The 26874-nt window shown below is 39.1% G+C and overlaps 1 protein-coding gene across 2 annotated transcripts in view; it reads right to left on the reverse strand.

Moving 5' to 3' along the window:
* GOLM2 (golgi membrane protein 2) overlaps positions 1-26874 on the reverse strand; it is a 99187-nt gene that overhangs the window by 51416 nt on the left and 20897 nt on the right. For both annotated transcript variants that reach the window (XM_024118266.3, XM_024118268.3), the window contains exons 2-6: positions 17557-17611; positions 11148-11250; positions 9345-9435; positions 4986-5130; positions 4584-4664 (exon numbers count right to left, since the gene is read on the reverse strand). In XM_024118266.3, coding sequence (XP_023974034.1) covers positions 4584-4664; positions 4986-5130; positions 9345-9435; positions 11148-11250; positions 17557-17611 — 475 coding nt within the window. The remainder of the gene's footprint in view (positions 1-4583; positions 4665-4985; positions 5131-9344; positions 9436-11147; positions 11251-17556; positions 17612-26874) is intronic.

Genomic DNA, 26874 nt, shown 5'->3' on the forward strand with positions numbered 1-26874 from the left:
AGAAAGGGAGAAGACAAAATAAAGTAGGATAAAGTATAGTTATTAAAATAAAAAATAATTATTAAGAAGAAAAATTTCTATTAAAAAAAAACACACAAAAAAACAAAAAACGGGTCGGTCTAACCCTAGAACAAATGGTGGAAACAAAGCTATACAGACAAAATCTCACACAGCAGCACACACATACACACTCACAAAAAGAAAAAAGGGGAAAATAATAGTATATCTTGCTCCCAAAGTCCACCTCCTCAACTTGGGATATTTCGCTGTCTATTCAGGTTTTCCACAGATGCAGGGCACTTCAAGTTGATTGTGGAGCTTTAATCCGCTGCTTCTGAGGCTGCTGGGAGAGACCTCCCCCTCTCCTCTTTGTTCGCACAGCTCCTGGGGTTCAGCTTTGGACTTGGCCCCGCCTCTGCGTGTAGGTCGTCTGAGGGCGCGTCTGCCCTTCGCTCAGACAGGACGGGTTTAAAGCAGCAGCTGATTCGGGGGCTCTGGCACAGGCCGGGGGGAGGGAGGGGCACGGATGCGGGGCGAGCCTGCGGCGGCAGGGGCCGGCGTGACGCTGCACCGGCCCGAGGCGCACCGCGCGTTCTCCTGGGGAAGCTGTCCCTGGATCCCGGGGCCCCGGCAGTGGCGGGCTGCACGAGCTCCTGGGAGGGGCGGTGTGGAGAGTGACCTGTGCTCGCACACAGGTCTCTTGGTGGCGGCAGCAGCAACCCGAGCATCCCACACCTGTCTCTGCTGTCCGCGCCGACAGCCGCGGCTCGCGCCCGTTTCTGGAGCTCCTTTAAGCGGCGCGCTTAAACCCCTTCCTAGCGCACTAGGAAGCAAAGAGGGAAGAAAAGGTCTCTTGCCTCTTCGGCAGCTCCAGACTTCTCCTGGACTCCCTCCCGGCTAGCCGTGGCGCACTAGCCCCTTCAGGCTGTTTTCACTCTGCCAACTCCAGACCTTTCCCTGGGATCCGACTGAAGCCCGAGGCTCAGCTCCCAGCCCCCTCCCGCCCCGGCGGGTGGGCAGACAAGCCTCTCGGGCTGGTGGGTGCCGGTCGGGACCGATCCTCTGTGCGGGAATCTCTCCGCTTTGCCCTCCGCACCCCGCTGCTGCGCTCTCCTCCGAGGCTCCGGAGCTTCCCCCTCCGCCACCCACAGTCTCCGCCCGTGAAGGGGCTTCTAGTGTGTGGGAACCTTTCCTCCTTCACGGCTCCCTCCCACTGGTGCAGGTCCCGTCCCTATTCTTTGTCTCTGTTTATTGTTTTTTCTTTTGCCTACCCAGGTACGTGGGGGGTTTCTTGCCTTTTGTGAGGTCTGAGGTCCTCTGCCAGCATTCGGTGGGTGTTCTATAGGAGAAGTTCCACGTGTAGCTGTATTTCTGATGTATCTGTGAGGAGGAAGGTGATCTCCGCGTCTTACTCTTCCGCCATCTTGCCTTGATCTTTAATGTATTTTTAGAAATTTAGATAATATTTCCTCTGAAAGCTCTAAAGTTTAGAGAAAGAATCTTTGCCCCCCCCCCAAAAAGATTAACTACACTGCTTCTTTAAAACATAATCTTCTTTTTTCTCCTCTCAAATATCACTGTAATCTCTCTTTAATTTTTAAAAAAATATTTATTTTTGAATAGGTATTTAATAAAATTACCTTATAAAATTTTGAAACCAACATTCAAAAGGTTATATAATGAAAAGTCCCCTTTTCATCTCTATCCTCAGTCTTCTTCCCCAGAAACAAACCCTATTACCAGTTTCAATTAGAGCAGCACTATCCAATAGGACTTTTTGCAATGATGGAAACGTTCTATATCTGTGCTGTCCAATACAATAGCCAGTAGCCACGGTGACTATTAAGCCCTTGAAGTGTGGCTAGTTTGACCAAGGAACTGAAATTTTAGTTTTATTTAAGTTTAATGAATTTAAATAGCTACATGTGACCAGTGGCTAATGTATTGATGTTAGGCAGTGCAGATCTAGAGAATCCTCTGAGAGCAGTGGTTTTCTAGGTTGGCTACATAATACAATCACTTAAGAAGCATTTAAACATTCAGAGCCCTAGCCGCAACTCAGATCAAATATATAAAAATCTCTGGAGTGGGACTCAGGCATCGTTTTGTTTTTTGTTTTTTGTTTTTTTTTCTTTTTTAACTCCCCAGTGATTCCAATATATGGCCAAGGTGGAAAACTTCTGTTCTAGAAAATTAATTATCTTATAAATAGAGTAGCCCTACCTAGAAAGAAAACCAAACTTTTAGAAAACCAAAAAGTTTTTCTTTATAAATTATTAATTATAAAAGAACTTCTGACTGCTTAGGTACATAAAAATCTTTATATCTTTATGAAGTTTTCCCCAAAGTAAATCATTAGAGGCAATTTTTACTGAGATTGACTAGATCTTAAAAGTAGAAAGAAGTTTCCAAGTAAGAAATAAGATTTTCCTCTCTGTTGATATGCATGATATGGAAAAGGTATTTGCATTACATACTATTAAGGAACTCTTAAAAATCAATAAGGAAGGGCTTCCCTGGTGGCGCACTGGTTGAGAGTCCACCTGCCAATACAGGGGACACGGGTTCGTGCCCCGGTCCGGGAAGATCCCACATGCTGCGGAGCGGCTGGGCCCGTGAGCCATGGCCGCTGAGCCTGTGCATCCAGAGCCTGTGCTCCGCAACAGGAGAGGCCACAACAGTGAGAGGCCTGCGTACCACAAAAAAAAAAAAAAAAAAAGAACCACTGGATAATTTCATTGCCTTATAAACAAATCATGCTCATCTTTACTCTTTATTTTTACTCTTTATTTTTAAACTCATGTTCTTGCTCTTGTCCCAACCTATATTTCAAGGGAATATACTGTGAATTGGAAACTCAAAAGAATATAATAGATATGAAAGAATTTGAGAAGATAAAAAAACTATACAAATGAAAGGACTAATACTTCATGCATTTGGACCTCAGACACTCAGCAATTTCAGCCACATACAATGAGCTATAACCACAGAAGTGATCACAGAGATTGAAAAGGAATAAAAACAGCTAAGAAGGACCAAAGATGTGCTGTTTCTTCCTATTTTCCACCATAATATATTGTAGTCAGCAGGGAGGGGTACCTATGATAGCCAAGAAAAATAGAAAAAAACTGAATATGATTAGGATAGCAGCAGTGATACAGACCAAGTGGAAATGGGCAAGAAGTAGACACATTAATGGAGAAAAAGATATACACTGAACAGAAGTAGCCATAAAACAAGGGAAAAAAATGAATAAGCTATTTAAAGTGTAGGGTGAGGGCTTCCCTGGTGGCGCAGTGGTTGAGAGTCCGCCTGCCAATGCAGGGGACACAGGTTCGTGCCCCGGTCTGGGAAGATCCCACATGCCGCGGAGCGGCTGGGCCCGTGAGCCATGGCCACTGAGCCTGTGCATCCGGAGCCTGTGCTCCGCAACGGAAGAGGCCACAACAGTGAGAGGCCCGCGTAACGCAAAAAAAAATTAAAAAAAAAAAAAAATAAAGTGTAGGGTGATTAACTGAAAAGAAACGCCAAGTCCTAAAAACATATATAAGGGTATTACTATGCCATATTAAAGCCCATCAACAACACAGAAATCTAGGAACATTTAGCCTGAAATAAATAAGCCACATATACTTTTGGTAAACATAAATAACTCTAACATAGCATAACTGTCATGAGAAATAACTCTGAGTCATCAAGAAAAAGTTCAAATATGTTTGACACTTTTTTTTTTGTTTGTTTGTTTTTTGTTTGTTTGTTTTTGCAGTATGCGGGCCTCTCACTGTTGTGGCCTCTCCCGTTGCGGAGAACAGGCTCCGGATGCACAGGCTCAGCGGCCATGGCTCACGGGCCTAACCGCTCCGCAGCACGTGGGATCTTCCCGGACCGGGGCACGAACCCGTATTCCCTGCATCGGCAGGCGGACTCTCAACCACTATGCCACCAGGGAAGCCCAGACGCTTTTTTTTTTTTAATGCTTAACTCTTAAGGCAAAAACAAGTACTTTATACATTTTAGCAAAATTTTTCATAAAAATATATCCAAAACAATTATATCTTGGCAACTAATGGGGAGTTAGTTAACTGGAAGTATCAATCATCCAGATATCTGTGACTTTTCTCAGGTGTTACTCAGAAAAACAATAGTCACATGATGGGCATCCCTGGTGGTGCAGTGGTTAAGAATCCGCCTGCCAGTGCAGGGGACACAGGTTCAAGCCCTGGTCCGGGAAGATCCCACATGCTGTGGAGCAACTAAGCCCGTGCACCACAACTACTGAGCCTGCGCTCTAGAGCCACCCGCGAGCCACAACTACTGAGCCCATGTGCCACAACTACTGAAGCCCGCATGCCTAGAGCCCGTGCTCTGCAACAAGAGAAGCCACCGCAATGAGAAGTCCATGCACTGCAATGAAGAGCAGCTCCAACTCGCCACAACTAGAGAAAGCCCATGCGCGGCAACGAAGACCCAATGCAGCCAAAAATAAATTTAAAAATAAATTTATTTATTAAAATAAAAACAATAGAGTCACATGAAAAATAACATGATCACTTCAGTTAAATATTCTAATAACTTTTACTTACCAATGGGAAGATCTTCAGCTTTTGCAAGGTCATTCTCTTCTATTCCAGGCATTCCTGCATCACCACCTCGTTTGATTTGTTCTGCCCAAGTAACAGTAACAAAAAATATAATTTTATATTTTTCATTACATAAATTGAAAATATTTTGAAGGAATGTAACAATCAGTTTGTAGAGCAATAGGCTATATCAAATGAATATCTTTATATCTTGCTTTGGACATAGTTGTAACTCTATAAACTTACTGTTTTTTCTTCTCTATTAAAGGATCTAAATTTGAAACAGACACCTAATCATAATGTAAGTAAAATCAAACAATATTCTTTATGTATTCTTTATGATTCAATAATCCACTTCAAAATGAGAAAAGTCAATATCCTGTTAACACAAAATAGTAGTAATACCTTTCCCATGTGGAATATGATTGCTTGAGGGTTCTTCATGCTTGCCTGCAGCATTCTCAGCAACTTTTGGAATGTTTTTAGGTACTGCATGATGGTTTATATCCAATTCATTTCCATCTTTTGATTCAAACTTGTGGGCCTCTTGCTGTTAGATTAAGATTTGGTAACAGTAAGTATTTTTCAGTTCAAAATGTGAAACTACTGACACAACTATTAACTTAATATTCTGAAACAGTTCATTTTTTTTGAAATACATACCATGGGTCTAAATTCTGAACACTTAGAGATGTGGGATATATTATTTTCTGTTCAGTTTTTATACCTGATATGAAGTCAGAGAATAAGTAATATTTTTTAAAAGTCTCTATCATAAATGGCCTAAAATTTTAGGCAGAGATAATTCTCTTTGGCTATGCTGATAATTCTTTTTGGTGATTCTGTGAGAAGACAGTCTTGCTGAGCACTGTAGGTTGCTGTGGAGGCCTACAGTTTGGCACAGTGCTGGGTGCTGTGGGCAGAGTGGATTCTATATAGGCATATGTTGTAATCGAGCAGGATAGCAGAGAGCAGGAGGTTGGCACACAGGTACCCCCTCAAGTTTGATAGATGGCTACTGACATTGTCAGGCTTTTCCCCAAGTAGAAACAGCAAGGGTGGAAAACAGGCAAACTTCTTCTCAGGTGCACTGGCCACTCAAGCATAGGAAGGAATGGCAGAACAATGCACAAGTCAGTGCTCCCTGTAACCTGCTTCAACTAACCATATCTCCTCCTTGGAAACTTGAATCTTCAGGTTTATGATTAGGTCTGACTCAATTCTGTGGGGGACCAGTTTTCTCTTTTATATTGGTTGAGTTGCCTCAGTGGAAAACTGGGAGAGGCAAGGAGTCAAGTACACATGCTTGGGTTGCCGTATTACTATTTAATGCATAATAATATTAACATTAAATGTTCTGTCAACTCTAAAGCATTATGCAATGCAATCACTGGTAACATTATAAAAAACAATAGTACTAAAAAATCTACAGAAAATCTAGGAGGCAAATTGTAAGAATTTGTCACAATAAAGAAGAAAGGGTGCTTTGACAATCAGGTGTAGGTATTCCAGTGTACCTGGCAGATAAAATCAACAACAAACATTTGCACTGTGTTTCATAGTTTACAAATTGTTTTCAAGTCTATCCTTTGGTGGAGACAAATGAACAGTTTTGGGAAAAACAAAATAAAACTGAGGCTTAAAGAAGTTTAAGCAGCTTGCTCAAGATTACAAAGCTAGAGAAGTGTGGAAAAGGGATTCAAACCACAGTCTTTCTCAATCCCACAGTTTTTGGGAACTTGGTAAGCGATAGCCAATTCTGAGAGCTTAATTGCTGATGAGTGAAACGATAAACTGAAATTTCTGAACATGTCAGTATGAAGGCCAAAGGTGAGAAAATCGATGAGGTACAACCTGAGCAGCCATCCTGCATCTCTGTGCATTTTTGCTATAATGCTACATCATAAGGCTACTTCCATAATATTCCACTGCTTTTTGATGTGGATAAAACAAACAATAATAAACAAAACTTAAAAGTCAACAAACTACTGGTCAAAAATACTTTTCCATTTAAAACAGTTAATAAAGATATTGTCCCTTTGATGCATTATTAATGGCAATACCTTTATGTGAATGGACAATATTAAATACTATTAACAAAATAAGATGGGTTTCTAAATGCAGTACTGTTGATTTGGTAAGGGGGCCACCTAACTGTTTTTTTGTTTTTTAATAAATTTATTTTTTTTTTATTTTTGGCTGTGTTGGGTCTTTGTTGCTGCGCGAGGGCTTTTCTCTACTTGCGGTGCACGGGCTTCTCGTTGTGGTGGCTTCTCTTGTTGCGGAGCGCAGGCTCTAGACGCGCGGGCTTCAGTAGTTGTGACACGTGGGCTCAGTAGTTGTGGCTAGCTGGCTCTAGAGTGCAGGCTCAGTAGCTGTGGCACACGGGCTTAGTTGGTCCGCGGCATATGGGATCTTCCCAGACCAGGGCTGGAACCCATGTCCCCTGCACTGACAGGCGGATTCTTAACCACTGCGCCAGCAGGGAAGTCCCCCTAATTGTTTTTTAAATAAACTTCTTACTCTGAAATAATTTAGATTTATAGAAAAGTAATTACCCATCTCTCAATTTCCCTTAATGTTAACATCACATTAGCACAGTACATTTGCAAAACTAAGAAACCAACATTAGTACATTATTAACTAAACTCCAGACTTTACTTAGATTTCACCACTTTTTCCATTAAGACCTTTTTATGTTCCAGGATCCAATCCAGGATACTACACTGCACTTATTTTATTTTTTTAATTTATTTAATTTATTACTACGTTGCATTTAAGTACTCAGGTCTTCTTAGTCTCCTCTGGTTTATAACAATTTATCTTTGTAGCATGAAAGCAATAAACAAATGAGTGTGGCTGTGTTCTAATAAAACTGTATTTGTAGACACTAAGATTTGAATTTCTTACAACTTTCCCATGTCATAAAATATTCTTTTGATTTTTTAACCATTTTTCAATGTAATGACCGTTTTTTGCTGATGGGCAGTTAAAAACAGGCAGGAGGTTGGATTTAGTTTGCTGACCCCCTCCCCAGAGTAATTTCCAAGACAGGAATGTACTTAGTTAAAAAATAATAATAATCCCTCATACAACTTATGCTTGTTTCATATAGCTTACAATGGATTTGTTCCTACAAAAAACAGCTCAAACCTCACAGAATCAACTAGTTATAGTAGTTGAAGAACAGAGAATGAGGATGAGGAGTAGAATTAGGCAGCTGGTATGTCACCCTAGAAAGGAGAAATTCTCTTAAGCATCTCCATTCCTCCCCACCTTGCTCCATTTAGGGCAGGATAAGTGCAAAGAAGAACTGGAGTAGATATTAGCTAATTAATAATATAAAAATAGCCTAATATAGAAGAGCAGAAAGGGAGAACTACACTTGGCAGGAAAAAGCTTATATATGTGCTTCTTGGGAGAAGAGAAGAGAGCAAATTCATCCCATTATTTATATACTGGGCTTGTAATAACACAATTGCAACAGCAAGCCTCTTGTCCCCTTCCTTCTATGTTCTACTATGCTCCTCTAACCATCCAGTGTCTCAATAATACCTTCTGGCTGCCCTCAATGCCACCAAGGTAGCTCACTCAGGCCTGCCATCTTCCAGCAATCTATCCCCATGTCTCCTCAAGGAAGACTGCAGATAGGCAGCAGCCATTCCACTTTATAGATTAAAAAAAATGATGCCCTCAATATCATGCTGCAAAAGAGTGAAAGAGCAAAGAATGAAAACCTGGTTTCCTTAGCTTCTAGTCCTTTAGATGAGAAGCTGCCAAAGACCAAGAAAAATACTTTTCACTATTCAATCTCTCTTAACTCTAAATCACAAGACTTTATACAAACCAGAGCTAGTCAGATTAGATTATAGTGTATAAAAAATGAATGTCCTAATGATTAGTAAACTTCAGACAAATTCCCTCCATTTCTAGCAGGACTTTCATAATATATATCAACTGGAATTGTATGAACTAAAAGAATTTGCCAGCCCCAAAATATGAATCAAAATAGTGGCTAGTGTTTCATTTCTGTGTTTTAAGAAAGGAATTCAGAATAACAAAGACTGATAATTAAGGAAAATTTTTCTCAATATTTTTCTATTTCTCAAAAGCATAAAATAGGAAATAATTGATTTTCCAGTAAAATGATCACCCACTTTACAACCTGAGAAATAAATAGCAAAAATTATTTTTAAACGTCAGGTAAAAGATATTTAGCTCAAAATTAGTTTTAAGAGTTGAGGTTAGGGCTTCCCTGGTGGTGCAGTGGTTGAGAGTCTGCCTGCCAATGCAGAGGACATGGGTTCGAGCCCTGGTCTGGGAGGATCCCACATGCCGTGGAGCAACTGGGCCCGTGAGCCACAATTACTGAGCCTGCGCGTCTGGAGCCTGTGCTCCGGAACAAGAGAGGCCGCGACAGTGAGAGGCCGGCGCACCATGATGAAGAGTGGTCCCCACTTGCCGCAACTAGAGAAAGCCCTTGCACAGAAACGAAGACCCAACACAGCCATAAATTAATTAATTAATTAATTAAAAAAATAATTCAATACTTTAAAAAAATTTAAAAAAAGAGAAAGAGTTGAGGTTATACTTCTGTAAATGTCCAATTTACTCAGCAGTAAAGCCACTGCAAATCACTTTTAGAATTAGGCAGGCTAAAATACTTTAAAATATAATGTTTTATAACAAAAATACAAATTTTAACTTCTAATTTTAAGATTTATAACAAGAACATATTTTGATTTAAGTATTTTTAAAATTTACCTTTTGTTCCTGCAAAAATTGGTCTGCTAACTTTTTAATATTTTCTTCATGCTCTGCTCTTAATTCCTTGATCTGTTGTCCACACTGAAAACTAAATTACAAGTCATTCTTTTAGACTATTATTTTGGATTCTCAAAGATGTCTAGAAGTTGAAAACATACATTTATAAGGATAAAGCATTCAGTTAGCAGGGGAGTGGGTAGGGAAGAACAACGAGCAGACATAAAAATAGCTCACAGTCAAAATTCTTACAATATGTAAACCTTTAATAGAGGATAAAAATATTGATAAAATTAATTAAAAAACAGAAATTAGAAAGATGAAAGTTTATTTTTATAAATTGCATTTATAAAGAAACAACTGTCAAATTCAACTTCAATCATACAAGAGAAAAACACTTTAGAAGAGAAAACTGTAAGACCAATATATAGTAATAGATAAGAAAAGCTAGAATTATAAGAGTTGATAAGGAGTGGCAGCAGATGATTCATCAAATAGTTAGTACTTTCAATGCAATAATAAAAGCCTAAACCATATGAAGAGGAAGAATGGAAGAAACGAATAAAGAAGAGAGAATGCAACCAGAAAGAGAAAATGTAAAGGAACAAAACACATAAAGATTGTGAATTTCCACTGGACGAGTAGTCAAAGAATACAAATAGATCATTCATGCAAAAAGAAACAAAGAATACATACACAGAAAAATGTTATCTTCCACCATTTAAAATGCAAATTAAACTTCTTATATGTATATATAGTACTATCTTAATACTATACTAGCAAAATTAAGTTAGAATTATAAAAGCCAATGTTGGTGGGGCTACAGGGAAACATTTACATTATAAATTAGTATAGTCATTTTACGAAGCAATCTTTCATATATGTGATAAGAGCAACAAGATCAATAAAACATTCCACCTCAGAAGTTCTATATTTGAGAATATAACCAGTGAAATAACGTAAGAGGGAGAAAATGCTTTTTGCACAAAGATTTTTATAGTTGATAGTCATAACAGTGAGAAAAGGAAAACTCCTACAATGGTCCAGCAGTTGGGAGAGATTAAACAAGCTTTGGTACACTAACGTGCTGGAATAATATTTCTTTAATCCTAAAGATATATGTAAAATTACTGAATACTATTAGATTAAAATACATATATGTAAGTAGATGCATATTGATAACCTACAAGAGTAAGAAGTCAAAAATGGATGAACAGTTTAAAATACAGTGAATCTTTCTAATTTTTGGTGTGTAGACCCAAAAATACCTTTAACTGTAAAACTGATTTAATACACAATAAACTCTTTTAAAGAGTAATTCTAGAAAGGCCCCTAAGAGGTTTCCCAACCGCATCACCAACAGTGCAGAGGTGTAAGCAAGGGGACTGAAGTGCAGAACAGGAGAAGCAGCTGGTGCTTAGTCCCTCAGCTATTCTGGGGACATCTTCCAGTGCCAGCTTTATCTTCTGGATTGACCCTCGAAAAGAACCACAGAATCATCTTTCAGTCTTTGCCACATCTCATTCAATAAAACTCAGACCTTGAAAGACTTTCTGTCTCACAATGAACTCTACTACATGGGTAGATTCAACACACTTTGTAAGAGATATTTTCATGTTGTTCAACATATCAAAATAAAAGAGAGTGATTTCAAAGAGGCATAGAAAGATAACAGAAAAGGAACTTAAAAGACCTAGTGAAATGAAAGAAGAGAAGAAAAACAGAAGCCAGAAAGGAAGAAATGAATTGAAAGTTGGACAAATATTCAAGATTCATAAATATTTGTTGCATGTAGCATCTTACCTCTCATATTCTAACCTCTTCACAAGGTAAGTATTGTTCTTCTTATAGTCCTGGAGTTGGTCTTCTTGTCGAAGAAACTCCTGACGAAGCTCAGCGAGTTGCTCTATCCACAGAAGGTAAAAATCAGAGGAATGAAGTTTACTTTACTGCTTCCCATTGAGAAGGTATGGGATTTTCAAAAATTATATACAGGAAGTTAAATTTATATAATTAGTACCACATTTAATTGCCTTTCATACACATGCATGGGCAATAAAACAAGATAGCCTCAGTGGCTTTCACATAAATCAGAAATATTAAAAAATTACACATCTTTTCACATTATGTAGACAATATGCTAAGTTGTAGAAATAGTACAAAAAGAACTACCTATCTCTCTAAACCTTACTGCCTTATAAAAGTAGGGAAAAAATCATATTTTTTAGATGTATTGGCTATGGGTACAGAATTCAATTCATTCTAAATCATACTTGATTCCCAAATTAGGTACCAATCATTTTAGATCTCATTTCTAGTTCTGCTACTGAGGTTTAGGTCCACATATACCAAAATTCCATTTTCAAAGTTTATAACCTCCAGACTAGAGCTAAAAGTTTTAGCTGTAATGAAGAGCATGAAATTTCAAACTGGATAGTAAATTAAAAGCTGGACCAGATCCTCTTTGGGAACCTTTAATCCATAATCACTGGTCCCACATTTTCTAGTCACTCTCTCTTCATCTAACTCTACAAATAAAAGAAATTCAGCCAGAAAAGAGAAATGTCAGTTTCTTGGATAGAGGATTAAAAAATTAGCCAACAGCCTTAGCAGTTAAGCAAAAGTAGTAGTTAAGAAAGTTTTAATTTTTATAAATGGGAACAGAGGTCTATTCTGTATAAGCAATAACTACTTATTAAGACTAAAATATAATATCTAACCATAATGTACAATATTATAACTATAACATAACATCTACTTTTCATAGAGGGCTTACAGAAATAATCTTGTTACTTTAAAGGCACTAAAAAAATGCTTGTGATGTAAGTTTTTAAAAAGCAAATATAAACATATATTTATAATATAAAATATATCCATGTAAAAACAGATGAGAATAAAAATATATAAAAATGCTACCAGTGATTACACTTAGTGGTGGGATTCTGAGCATATTTTTTTCTCTATTTTCTAAATTTTATTGTGGAATCATAACTATGGTGATGACAAAAAGTAAAAATGTTAAAGTCACATGAACGTTTGTTGAAGTATGTAAAGTTTAACAATATGCATAATAATAGCTATTGTATAGTATTAATAATCAAATATGAAAAGTAAATGATTTACATAAAGTGCTTATAGGTAATAAATATGCTTGCCTATTCAAGCCACATTTTTTATTATTTTTTTTAAATTTTATTTTTTAAAATTTTATTTATTTATTTAGTTATTTATTTATTTAGGGCTGTGTTGGGTCTTCGTTGCTGTGTGTGGTCTTTCTCTAGTTGTGGCGAGTGGGAGCTACTCTTTGTTGCGGTGCATGGGCTTCTCACTGTGGTGGCGTCTCTTGTTGAGAAGCACGGGCTCTAGGCACACGGGCTTCAGTAGCTGTGGCATGTGGGCTCAGTAGTTGTGGCACACAGGCCCTAGAGCACAGGCTCAGTAGTTGTGGTGCATGGGCTTAGTTGCTCTGTGGCATGTGGGATCTTCCCAGACCAGGGCTCGAACCTGTGTCCCCTGCATTGGCAGGCGGATTCTTAACCACTGTGCCACCAGGGAAGCCCTATTATTTTTATTTTAATTGAGATACAACATTGTGTAAGTTCAAGGTGTACAACATGTTGATTTGATTCACTCACGTATTGTGAAATGACTACCATCATAGCATTAGCCAACATGTCCACCATCTCACATAATTACCACTTTTTTTGTGGTGAGAACATTTAAGATCTACTGTCTTAGCAACTTTCTTTTTTTTTCTTTTTTTTTTTTTTTTTTGCGGTACACGGGCCTCTCACTGTTGTGGCCTCTCCTGTTGCGGAGCACAGGTTCCGGACGCGCAGGCTCGGCGGCCATGGCTCACGGGCCCAGCCGCTCCGCAGCATGTGGGATCTTCCCGGACCGGGGCATGAACCCGTGTCCCCTGCACTGGCAGGTGGACTCGCAACCATTGCGCAACCAGGGAAGCCCTTAGTAACTTTCAAGTATATAATACAGTCTTGTTAACTATAATCACCATGCTGTGTATAGATCACCAAAACTTATTCATCTTATAACAGTTTGTACCATTTGACCAACATCTCATTTTCCCCACACACCTCCCAGCCCCTGGTAACCACCATTCTACTCTCTGTGTCTATGAGTTTAGTCAAGTCACATTTTAAATTTCTCTTCTTACTCTATTAATTCTCCAATATATAAACACAGTTGATTTCTGTAGCTTTCACATTACTCCCACCCTAGATAAAAGTAACAAATCTGAGGTCAGGTATCCCTGAATAACACATTCAGCTTGTTATCTGATCCCTGGTCCCATCTACTAAGAAATAGAGGGCTAGAGGTAGCAGAACTCTGGCCTCAGCTATGGATGTTGAGTCTACAGAAACAATGAGATCCCAGCAGGAGGCAGTGACAAAAAGCCTTGTAGTTTACAGACAGTGTTAGCCAGTTCCCTGAAGCTGTACTCAAGAAGGAAATACTTTAGAACTGAAAGTTACTACAATTAAAAAAAAAAAAAAAGAAAAGAAAAATCAAATCAGCACTACCTAGTAGCTACTAGGGAATGGATCTCAACTGGTGGTCAGGACTCATTCAGGCTTCTTTTTCCTACACAGTAAACTAACTGAAGCAGCTAAGTTTACCTTCAGAATGAACCTGAGGCTTAGTATGATTTTAAGATTTGGGATGGCTTCTCTGCCTCCCCACAAAGTTTCTCATAACAATATTTGAAATACCTTTATCAGGAAATAAAGTTTTCATTTTTAAATGGAGATAAAAGGCTTAACATTCAATTGACAGAAAAATAAAACATCAGTATGAGTGAGTTCCAGTCCATGTAAAATATCAGATTCTAGGGGCTTCCCTGGTGGCGCGGTGGTTGCGCGTCCGCCTGCCGATGCAGGGGAACCGGGTTCGCGCCCTGGTCTGGGAGGATCCCGCATGCCGCGGAGCGGCTGGGCCCGTGAGCCATGGCCGCTGAGCCTGCGCGTCCGGAACCTGTGCTCCGCAACGGGAGAGGCCACAGCGGAGGGAGGCCCGCATACCACAAAAAAAAAAAAAAAATCAGATTCTAACCTATTTGAATACAGGGAAAGGATTTTAAAGCATGCAGCAGATTGATGCTTTGAGTGGGCCAAAATAAAGACTTGAAAGGGGACAAGTAGCGTTCTCTGGTGGTATAGTGGTTAGGATTCGGTGCTCTCACTGCAGTGGCCAGGGTTCAATCCCTGGTCGGGAAATGGAGATCCCGCAAGCCGCGTGGCGTGGCCAAAAAAACGGGGGCGAGGGGAGTAAACAGATAAGAAAACAAAACTAACGACAAAATTTTCCTATATCACAATTTTACTTTCAACTGATTGCCATGTGTTTTCTTCATTTTGAACCCAAAGATACTTTGTCTAGTGTGGCTGCTCTAGGTCACCACAGCAGGATGCTCAGAGTAACTTTTTTTTTTTTTTAATTTTTGGCTGCGTTGGGTCTTCGTTGCTGCACGCGGGCTTTCTCTAGTTGCCGCAAGGGGGGGCTACTCTTCGCTGCAGTGCACAGGCTTCTCATTGTGGTAGCTTCTCTTGTTGCAGAGCACGGGCTCTAGGCTTGCAGGCTTCAGTAGTTGTGGCACGTGGGCTTAGTAGTTGTGGCTCGCAGGCTCTAGAGTGCAGGCTCAGTAGTTGTGGTGCATGGGCTTAGTTGCTCTGCAGCATGTGGGATCTTCCCGGACCAGGGATCAAACCTGTGTTCCCTGAATTGGCAAGGGGACTCAACCACAGCAACACCAGGAAAGTCCCCAGAGTAACTTAATATGAGATCAGGTCCAAGGTCGATTGTGCAGGGTAGTCTAGCTCTGACAGTAATATCAGGTATGCTATAGAAAGATATGGCCATAATCTCTCAATTTAACTTCTAAGATGATCTTTTATTTCTTTTTTTTTTTTTTTTTTTTTTTTCGTGGTACCATCGGCAGGCGGACTCTCAACCACTGCGCCACCAGGGAAGCCCTAAGATGATCTTTTAAAGCCAAAAAAAAAAAAAAAAAAAATTTACTTCTGGAAATTTTGTATTGCATGTTTTCTTTCAGTAATAGGAATAAAAATAAGGTAAGCTATTCAAAATAAATCAGTGTATACTAGAATGTTAATTTACTTTCTCAGGCATTAAAAACCAACCCTAATCCTTTTATTTCCAAGAAAATATTAAAAGATTTTTTTTAGGATCTTGATGTGTATTAATTCCATTATATCCGACATTAATGTCAATGAAAATAGTCAAATACAGATTTTACTGTCAACTTGTCAAGAAGTTTGTTTCAGTAGAAAGAGTTCCCAGGGTGCAAAAGTCACATTAATGAAATTCAATCTCAAGCATCCAAGCTTCAGTAACTGCACTAAAACCAAAAGTTGCACAGTATGAGTTCAAATCAAAGCTTTTTTCTCTGCTAAAGATTATCATCAGAATTTCAAAACATCTCAAGATCTACTTCAACACATACATCAAAATAAAGATTTTTACTCAGTAACATAGGCTGTCATTTTCTCTGACATGTACTAGCAAAAGCCATAGGACTTCTTATTCAACTGATCTATTACTACTTAATAAGAAATATACTTTGATGACAAGCAAAATCATTTGTAAAAATTGCAAGCTGGAAGCAGCACTGACAGTGTGCCATCTTCTGTGTCATCCTGTGCACTCCTGTGAGTCAAAAAGAGTAGAATATGGACACAAATGCAACAACAATAAATGTGGCCAACCAGAAAGTAAATTTTTAACAGAAAATCAAAGTTGTTCTAAATCATAGATAGTAAAAAATTAATAATTCCTATGTCTGGGTTATAACACACAAATGATACTTCCTAATGGATTTGCTAGGTGAGAAGCAAAACTTACATAAATTACAAAGTCAACTTAGGTTGGCTTCTTCAAGAGGATGTTAAAAATATATTACCTGGGATTTCCCTGGTGGTGCAGTGGTTAAGAACCTGCCTGCCAATGCAGGGGGCACAGGTTCGATCCTTGGTCCGGGGAGATCCCACATGACGCGGAGCAACTAAGCCCATGCGCCACAACTGCTGAGCCTGAGCTCTAGAGCCCGCAAGCCACAACTACTGATCCCGTGCGCCCTACTACTGAAGCCCGTGAACTCTAGGGCCTGCATGCAGTAACTACTGAGCCTGTGTGCTGCAACTACTGAAGTCCGCGTCCCTAGAGCCCGTGCTCCACAACAAGAGAAGCCACCGCAATGAGAAGCCCACACACTGCAAGAAGAGTAGCCCCCACTCATGGCAACTAGAGAAAGCCTTCGCGCAGCAACAAAGACCCAACATAGCCAATAAATAAATAAATAAATAAAAATAAAATAAAATGTAAAAATATATGTATATATTACCTAATTCTATCTAAATAGGTTTAAAATGGTTATAAAGATATATTTATGAAATTAGAGAACAAGTATTACCCACATATATAAACTCAGAGTCACTGCACGCAAAGTTTTAAAAATATATAGTGTTGTACTCAAAGGGTATGAGGGAGAAGCGGGATAGTCCTCAGACCCAAACTCCAAAGGCCAGTGATAGTGTGCAGTAATGTAAGCAGACAATAGAGCTTGTTCTCTTTACCTATTATTTTTCATAAGAGCTTTAGTCATCTCCTATCACTTCATCTAAGTGAAAAAAAATCTGTCTTCTTACTTTCTTTCTATCTATCTATCTATCTACCTACCTACCTACCTACCTATCTATCAAATGTGTCTCCAGGTTTCTTCCCAGTTTTTGTTGCAGGTTTCTTTGATCCTGGGGTATCTAAAACATTAAGTTTGGAGGATCTGTCCAAAGCATCCCTAGATCTGAACGGATTATTTTAGCAGATTGGACACAGTACAGAGGAATCATCCCTAACCTTTTTCCCTAGAAATCTGACAGTCTCCAAAGCTACACCTCAATTTTCTTTGAGGATTCTTCTAACATTTCATTGCATGAACTCTGTCTACAGCACAAGATTAAAATGCAGACCTCCAATATTAACTTGCACTTATTATATATAAAGCAACATTAAAAATTTTTCATTATATCTTAAGACAAAAGGATAAATGTTTTGCCATCAGAGGAGCTTTGTTCAAAAATTCTATTTCATTTAGCTGTTTAACTTGAGGATTTCTTAATTCTTCAGGATTTTAGACATTTAGTGACCTTTATCTTTAATCTGTAATTAAGTTTCTTACCCTTTAAATGATGTATGTCTGCCATCTGATATGATATGTTGTTCTGCAGTTTAACCTGAAAAAAAAAATCATTTTCATTTTACTAAAGAATATGCAGTTTTGCTCATATTTACTTTTTTTCCCTCATATTCACTTTGAGCTTGATCATAAGTACAAAAGAAAAATCCTTAAGTTATGCATACCACACCACTCTCCAAAAAGAATTAGAAATAAGTTCTGATTTTGTAATACTCATTTTAAATTTGCACAATATTCATTTTACTTAATATATAGTATAACAATTTTCAAAAGTTTTTAAGTTTGAGTTGAATATTGCTTAATAGTATGTTTTTTCGAAATCTTACCAGAAGATTTTCAACTCTATATTAAGAAAAGAAGTGTTTGAATCAATTAATGTCAAGTCAAAAATAATTATTGTTTATCAAGCTCCCACAGGATGACAGATACTACACAGGACTCATTGCTGTAGTCACTGTCCTCTAGGAGCCAGTATACAAGAGCACCAGGAACTTAAAAGTTTACCAAAATATGACTCAGTTTAAGGCTTACCACTTAATTGAAAAATTAAGACAAGGCCTTGGATAGCCAGGATATCAAAGAACTACTGTGTCTCAGTTCTTGCTTAAACAGGTTTCACCTAATTGTAAAATGCAACTAAAATACTACAAACAGGTTATCTTGTCAACCTCAAGAGTAACATTATTTTGAAAGGTGTAGACTGATTCATACTGATCAAAAGCAGCACCATGAGTGGCAAAATGATTATGCTAAATACCACTTCACAATCTCTAAAGAAAAAAATTTTAACTTTTCATCTTGAAATAATTATAGGTTCACATGAAATTGCAAAGATAGCACAGATAAATCCCATATACCCTTCACACAATTTCCCCCAATGGGTACATCTTATACAACTATATGACATCAAAATCAGGAAACTGACATTGATACAATGTGTATGTATATAGTTCTATGCCGTTTTATCATATGTATAGATTCATGTAAACACCATCAAAATCAAGATACAGACCTATTCCATCGTCACAAATATCTCCCTCATGCTATCCTTTATAGTCAAACCTATCCTCATTCCCCACTATACCTGATCCCTGGTAACCACTAATTTGTTCTCCACTCTGTAATTTTGTCATTTCAAGAATGTTATATAAATGGAATCATATAGTATGTGACCTTTTGAGATTTTTTTCAATCAGCATAATGCATAGTTGTATACATCAATAATTCATTCCTTTTTATTGCTGAGTAGTATTCCAATATGAATGTACAACAGTTTGTTTAAGCATTCAACTACTTTAGAACATATTGGTGGTTTCTAGTTTTTGGCTATCACAAATACAGCAGCTATGAAAAATTGTGTACAGATTTTTACATGAATATTAGTTTTTATTTCTCTGGTATAAATGCCCAGGAGTGAGACTGCTGGGTTATATGGTAAGTCAATGTTTAGTTTTTAAAGAAACTGTCATGTTATTTTCCAGAGTGTTCATGACATTTTCAACTACATTTTAAGAACTTATTGTGCCAAGGTACTGGATGGGAGAGTATAAAACAATTAGAAAACATGAGAGCAGTCTCAAAGAATCAGTAGGCAAGGTAGCACCTAAACTAGTATAATTACTGTAGGATTTCAGAGATGATTCCTACCTAATATGATCAGGAAAGTTTCTTGGAAGGGGTCTTATCCGAATTAGGCATTGAAGGCTAGGTAAAACTCTAAATAAGTAGAAGAAAGCATTTCAGATAGAGGAGGTGGCATAAGAAAAGGTACAGAGGTAAGAAAGCATGAGACATACATGAAGACTCCACCAAAGTACTGTTTGGCTAAAGCACATGATAAGGGAAAACTATAATAATTAAGAAGGTTGGGGAAAAAAAGACTGGAGGGCCCTTCCACTGATATGAAATGTCCAGACTAGGCAAATCCATAGAGACAAAAAGTAATTAGTGGTTGCCAGGGGCTGAAGGGAGGAGGAATGAAGGGTGACCTCCTAATGGGCGTGGGGTTTCTTTTTGGGGTGATAAAAATGTTCTGGAATTAAATAGGGAGATGGCTGCACAACTTTGTGAGTATACTAAAAACCGCTGAATTGCACACTTTAAAAGGGCAAATTTCATGGTCTTTGAATTATATCAATATTTTAATGCAAAAAATAAAAATGCTGAGGGTACTATGGGGCACCATATAGGAAACTGGGGATAAAATAATGGATAAACACTAGGCACTCAAGTTTACTATTTAGAAGACACAGTCAAGTAGACAGGCAATTATAGTAAAATAAGTGCTATTATTGGATTCTACAGACATGATGGCAGAACTTAGTAAAAGCATTTAAATCCAGACTTGGGGGAATGAGAGGAGGTTTCTGGAGAAGATGGTAACTGAAATAAGTCCAGCAGGAAGAATAGTGGTTAGCCAGGTGGAAGTAGGGAGAGGGTAAGGAAACGTGTCAAAACTTAGAAGTGAAAAACACTGCACATCAGAGAAACTGCAAGCAGTTCTAAGCGGTTTTAAGCTGGAACAGAGAGTTAGGGGGAAATGACAAGAAATATGTCTAGAAAGATAAGCAAGATCCACATTACGAAGCGTATTGCCAAGGAATGTGGATACATACCACTGGCTATGGTCAACTTTTAAAGGACTTCAAACAACGTAATGAAACCCAATTTGCATTTTAAAAAGTCAATCTGGCTTCAGTATGATCAGTGGACCAGAGAGACAAGACTAGAGAGACCAGGTAAGATAGTAGGAGAATGGGGGACTACTGTTGTTTTTCAAGTGAGAGAAAATGTTCCTTTAAGCCAGGGGTGGGCAAATTATGCCTGTGAGCCAAATCTAGCCTGCTGCCTGCTTTTGTATGGATGGCAAACAAAGGATGGTTTTTACATTTTTAAATGGTTGGAGAGAAAAGCCAAAAGAATATTTCATGAATTATATGAAATTCAAATTTCAGTGTCTATAAATAAAGTTTTATGGGAAATAGCCCCACCCATTCATTTCCATATTGTCTATGGCTGCTTTAGAGCTGCAGTGATTGCAAAAAAGATCATATGGACTGCAAAGCCTAAAGTATTTACTATCTGGCCCTTTATAGAAAAAGTTTGCCAAAAGTTTGTTCATCCCTGTGTCCAGTGTCTGGCATACTGCCTGACCCCAATAAACACTCAATAAGTGTTTGCTGAATGGCTCCTTAGACTTTTGTGTTCCATATTCTTTGTACTACATGCTCTCCTACCTGAAGTGGTACTTTATCCCTATTTGTATAATTCTAATTATCCTTCGATACTTCTGAACTCCCTCATTTATTTCCCTTTGTCATCAACTTCACTGCTGTAGTTAGGCTTTACCTTCCCTCTCTCCTTCTGTAATACTTGTTTCTCTGGGATTTGGAGTCCATCGATAATAGGCCGATTATCCATGCTTCCTTTGGCCTTTTCCATGTTAATCTCTCAAAATGTGTTTATGGGGCTTCCCTGGTGGCGCAGTGGTTGAGAGTCCGCCTGCCGATGCAGGGGACGCGGGTCCGGGAGGATCCCACATGCCGCGGAGCGGCTAGGCCCGTGAGCCATGGCCACTGAGCCTGCGCGTCCGGAGCCTGTGCTCCGCAACGAGAGAGGCCACAACAGTGAGAGGCCCGCGTAACGCAAAAAAAAAAAAAAAAAATGTGTTTATGATCCTTCCTGCAACCTCTTTTTTCCTTCTTCTTCTGAGGCATGTGTTATCTCTTTTTTTCAGTAAGAATTATCCTCTCCTGATGTTTTCCTATAGCACTTCTTAGAGCTCACCCTCAGCTACTTCATCTATTTTCCTCTAATCTTTGTTCCTCTAATACCTAAAACTTAATCTTTATATTTCTACCCCCTCTTTCTGAAGTTCTCAATGCTCTCCCCATCCCACACGGCTACTGTGAATTAAGTTTGGCAGCTGTTATGAGCTCACTTGCTCTGCTTTTCTTTTCATTCTGGGACCTTGAAAATGGCTCAGCTGTGCACGCTTCACTTTCACTATGACCTGTTCTCAGGCAATCAGCACAACTATGACCACTGATCCCAAAGATTATATACAATTGGCTTTTAAGAGATGTCATTTCTGGCTCCTTTTTCTCCACACTAGAAACACTTTTCCTGATTATATCTCATACTCAGATGATTTCTGGAAACAAAACTATTTTCTGTAATATAATTGCCAAACCTGGCTGATGCTCAGAATCACCTGGGGAGCTTTAAGAACTATATATCCTTGCCTCCCCAACCCCACTCCAGTCCGATTCAGCAGTCTGGGGATGAGTCCAGGAATCTTTTTTTCTAAAAAGCTAAAGTGATTCTGATAAGCAGTCATGTTTAGCAATTACTTATCTATGGTATGTCTCTGGCTGGCACCTATACCAGCTGGATCAAAATGGAATATCATTAATAATAACTAAGTATTAAATGCTTATTCTGTGCCAGGCCTTGTGCTAAGTGCTAATCAAATATTATTGCATTTAGTCCCCACAACCATCCCCTGAGGTGGACTCTCCATTTCACAGATGAGGAAACTGTACTCTATATCATATGCCTACAGTAGATTCTGGATATTCTCCCAAGTAGTCCCAGACCAAAGTCTGTGCTTATGACCACCATGCATATACTAGATCAGTAGTTAGGAGGTGTCTATACCCTTTTTTTCTTATTCCTCATACATTGCACACATATAATTCAGTCAACATTCCAAACATACTTGCAGCTTTTACTTGATCTGTCAAAGCAATAGTCTCTCTTGAAGCAAGTTTTAGTTTAAGCTATACCCAGTTACATTTTTAAAGAGAATAAGATAAGCAAGGTCTTTGGTCTTGGTTGGCTACAATTAAACACTACAAAGGTTTTTTATTCACTCATTATTTTTTTTTTTTTGGTAAATCATTTATAATGCATTTACTGAATATGCACTATGTGCTAGGCCTGAGGATACAAAGTATTTGGTTTTGGTCTGTTACGAAGAGTCACAAAAAAATCACTAAAGTTTGTTTATTCATTCATTCTGTCAGCCAGTCATAAGGAAAGCATTAATCGAACACCTACTAAGTGAAAGACAGTGTAGAAGGCCTAGAAATACAGCAATATACAAGAAACAGGAGAGAGGTCTGGATAAAGGATACACATTTTGGAGTCATCAGCCTAAGTGAAGTTTTCTGAGTGATTATGATTACTTAGGAAGACAGGAGAATGAGAAGAGGATCTCAAAATAGAAAAATATGAACTATAACACTTAATGATGAATAGGAGAGAAGCCAGTAAGGGAGACTAAGAACTGAGAGAAGAAAAACAGGAGAGTCTAGCATGATGGAAGCCAGGAGCACAGTGCTAGGTAAAAAGATGCTGAGAAATTAGGAATAGGGAGAGAAAAATGCAAATGTGGACAAAGACAATTCTCTGTTCAAGAAATGTGATTGGGAAGGGGAAGAAAGACTCAAGTATATTTTAAGTGCTGAGGAGCAAGTATAGATAAAGGGATTGAATATACGAGGGAGACTGGATTAATAACAGGACGAGGTCTTTGAAAAGGTAGAGGAGATTGGACCCTGAGAACAGGTGGAGAGGCTGGTCCTGGAGAAAGGATGAACCCTTCTTTATTCTAACAAGGAGGAAAGACATATGGGTGGAGATGTAGGTATGCCTGCAGATTTGGTAGTGTAGTAGTTCCTGTTCAATTCTTGGTCAAGTGGGAAACAAGACCACTTGTTGATCTCAAGGAGAAGAGGAGTTTAAAGGCAGGCAGGGTCTGAGGAGGGTAGAAGTTTGAAAGTTGTTGGAATGAGTGTGTTGACTAGATATATGTAATCTGTAAGGTGCTGATGAAAACCCAGTTGGGGTAGCTGATCATAAATTTCTGTAAGTACCAGTATGGTTATATGAATTTCTCCACCTGCACTTGAAATAGACATGTAAAAGAATATTGGCAAGAAACTAAAACAATAGACCATTGAATCTTAGCTGGATAGAGAGGAAAGTAAAGAATGAACAGGGATACTGGAAAGGAAGAAGAAAAGGATCAGCAGTCTAGGTGGAGTTGAAAAACAAGTATAGTTTGTTCGGCAGTTCTAATCCTTTTTTTTTTTTTTAATATATTCTCCCAAGAATATGCATGTTTGAGGTTCACAAACTTTCGGTTTCAAGGATTTGAAAACTTATGTCAGGTTCATGTTACAATGAATTAATAATCAAGGCCTTTGGTAGTCATTAATGTTGGCAAATATTTCTAGCTCTCATCCCAGGCACTTTGTAGGATTGCTCCTCCCCATTCTTCGGAAATTGGGTTAAGGGAGGGGCAATGAAATGTGAGCAAAATGACAGGAATCGCTTCCAGGCATAAGCAATTATAGGGAGCACAGTTCACTACTCTCTCATTCTACCAAAGCCACCAATGTTTCAGATGGTGGCTGCTCAGTCCTCTAGGGTTGTAAAAAGACAAAGACACAGAGCAATGCCTCCAGTAGACCCACAAAGGGCATGATGAATGAGTAATCAATTTTAAGCCACATAAGAGGATGCAGATGGAGGACTATGAAAGGGAAGGAGAGAATGAGAGATAGGTAGGGAAATCAAGGCAGATTTGGAAGGGAAAGCAAGGCAGACCTGGAAAGTATGAGAGCAAGAGTCTCCTCCCCACCTGCCATATCCAGCCCATAAGACATTTCCATTTGCACATCCACTAATCCCTGAAACTTGAAATATAAAAAAATCAAAAGAGTTTCTCCACAAATTAGCACCCTTGTCAACTTTCCCATTACTTTCAGTGGCATCATCATCCTTTTGGTTCTCCTGCCTCTTACCTCTTCTCATCCTATTCACCAGTCCATTAATGCCTACAACTACATGCCTTCATATGCTGCACAAGCTATCACCAAGTCCGGGGAATTCCCTGGCGGTCCAGTGGTTAAGACTCAGCACTTTCACTGCCATGGGCCCGGGTCAGGGAACTAAGATCCCACAAGCCTGTGCGGCATGGCCAAAATAAAGAAATAAATAAAATAAATAAAAGCTATCACCAATGAGAAGCCTGCGCACTCCAATGAAGAGTAGCCCCTGCTCGCCACAACTAGAGAAAGCTCGCGTACAGCAACGAAGAATCTTTTTAATTGGAACTCTCTTTCGTCCCTTGATTTTAGTTGCTCTTCTCTGGATCTTTCTTAAAACTTAAATCATGTAATCAATACTGAACAAAGTTTTGCAGGTAAGGAAAGACTGTGATTATACAGAGGCCCAACAGCATATTGCTTAAAAGAACAAGCTCTAAGGTTAAATTACCTGAGTCTGAATTCTGAATCCATGACTTAATTGGCTCTATTACCTTAGACGTACTGCTTAACTTCCCTGCACTTCAGTTTCCTCATCTGTAAAATAAGAATATTATCTGCCTCATCGGAGACAAACAAATATTTACAATATCTCCTCCTCCCCCTGCACGTAGTAAGTTCTTCATAAATGTTAGCTATTATTATTATGTAAAAGAGTAGAATGTCTTCTTTATTGTTCCCAGGACCTAGCACGGCAGTCCCTCAAACTTAGCCTTTTTGTCTAAAGTAGTATATTGGAAATTTCACAGAATTTCCCAATATATTACTTTATCCCCACTTCCTTTTTTTGATAGCTCAGAGCTAATTATCCTATAATTAAGTACTGTGGATTATTTTCTCCTAAATGCTTCCACTGAAGCTTCAATTTTTCCCCCCAATGCATAGTTAATGATCTTTCTGTGGTTTATCCCCTTCAACAGTACCATGTGTACACTGTGAACTTTTTCTAAATCATTCATTAAAAATGTTAAATATGACCAGTTGCAAAAATGATTTCTTGTCCTCCACTGTTTATTATTCTCTGAGAAAGTAACCATGGTACAATGGAAAAAATACTGGATTAGAAATCAGAAGACCAGGGGCCTTCCCTGGTGGCGCAGTGGTTGAGAGTCCGCCTGCCGATGCAGGGGACACAGGTTCGTGCCCCGGTCCAGGAAGATCCCACATGCCGCGGAGCGGCTGGGCCTGTGAGCCACGGCCACTGAGCCTGCGCGTCCGGAGCCTGTGCTCCGCAACGGGAGAGGCCACAACAGTGAGAGGCCCACGTATCGCAAAAAAAAAAAAAAAAAAAAAAGAAAAGAAATTAGAAGACCTAGGTTTTAATTCCGACAATAGGTATGAGACCAGAGGAAAATCACTTTTAAAAGCTTTAGTTTGGGCTTCCCTGGTGGCGCAGTGGTTGCGCGTCCGTCTGCCGATGCAGGGGAACCGGGTTCGCACCCCGGTCCGGGAGGATCCCACATGCCACGGGGCGGCTGGGCCCATGAGCCGTGGCCGCTGAGCCTGCGCGTCCGGAGCCTGTGCTCCGCAACGGGAGAGGCCACAACAGAGGGAGGCCCGCATACCACAAAAAAAAAAAAGCTTTAGTTTTATTTATACAATGGGAACTGCAAGCCCTATCTACCTTATGATTTCATTGTAAATATCAAAATAACCAGCCCTTCAGATCTATTATTCTCTATTCTTGCTGCCATTGTTTTAAATTTAGGCCCATAGTTCTTGCCTAAAATTCTGCAGTAACATATTTCCTAACTGATCGTGACTTCAATTTCTTTTCTCTACAATTATTCTCCATACTATGCCCATAATTATATTTTCAAAATACAAATTTGATTATATTGTTCCCCATCGCCAAGAGGGTGAAATTAAACTCCTTAGTATAGCATATAAAGATTCTAAGAATCTGACTGTAGACAGCCCAGAAATAAACCCCCACATATATGGTCAACTGATTTTTTTTTGTTATGGTGCAAGATACTTATTTTTTTTATTGGAGTATAACGCTTTACTACGTTGTGTTAGTTTCTGCTGTACAATGAAGTGAATCAGCTATATGTATATATATATCCCCTCCCTCTTGGACATCCCTCCTCCCCCCATCCCACCCATCTATCATCACAGAGCACCGAGCTGAGCTCCCTGTGCTGTACAGCAGGTTCCCACTAGCTAGCTATTTCACACATGGTAGTGTATTTATATCATTTGGTAAACTGATTTTTCAATGCTAAGACCATTTAATGGGAAAGACGAGTCTCTTCAACAAATGCTGCTGAGACAACTAGATAACCACATGCAAAAGAATGGAGTTGGACCCTTACCTTGCACCATACAGGAAGATTAACTCAAATGGATCAAAAACTGAAATTCAGGCTTCCCGGGTGGCGCAGTGGTTGAGGGTCTGCCTGCCGATGCAGGGGACATGGGTTCATGCCCCGGTCCGGGAGGATCCCACATGCCGCGGAGC

The sequence above is a fragment of the Physeter macrocephalus genome, chromosome 11 (assembly GCF_002837175.3).
Source record: "Physeter macrocephalus isolate SW-GA chromosome 11, ASM283717v5, whole genome shotgun sequence".
NCBI classification, from domain to species: domain Eukaryota; kingdom Metazoa; phylum Chordata; class Mammalia; order Artiodactyla; family Physeteridae; genus Physeter; species Physeter macrocephalus.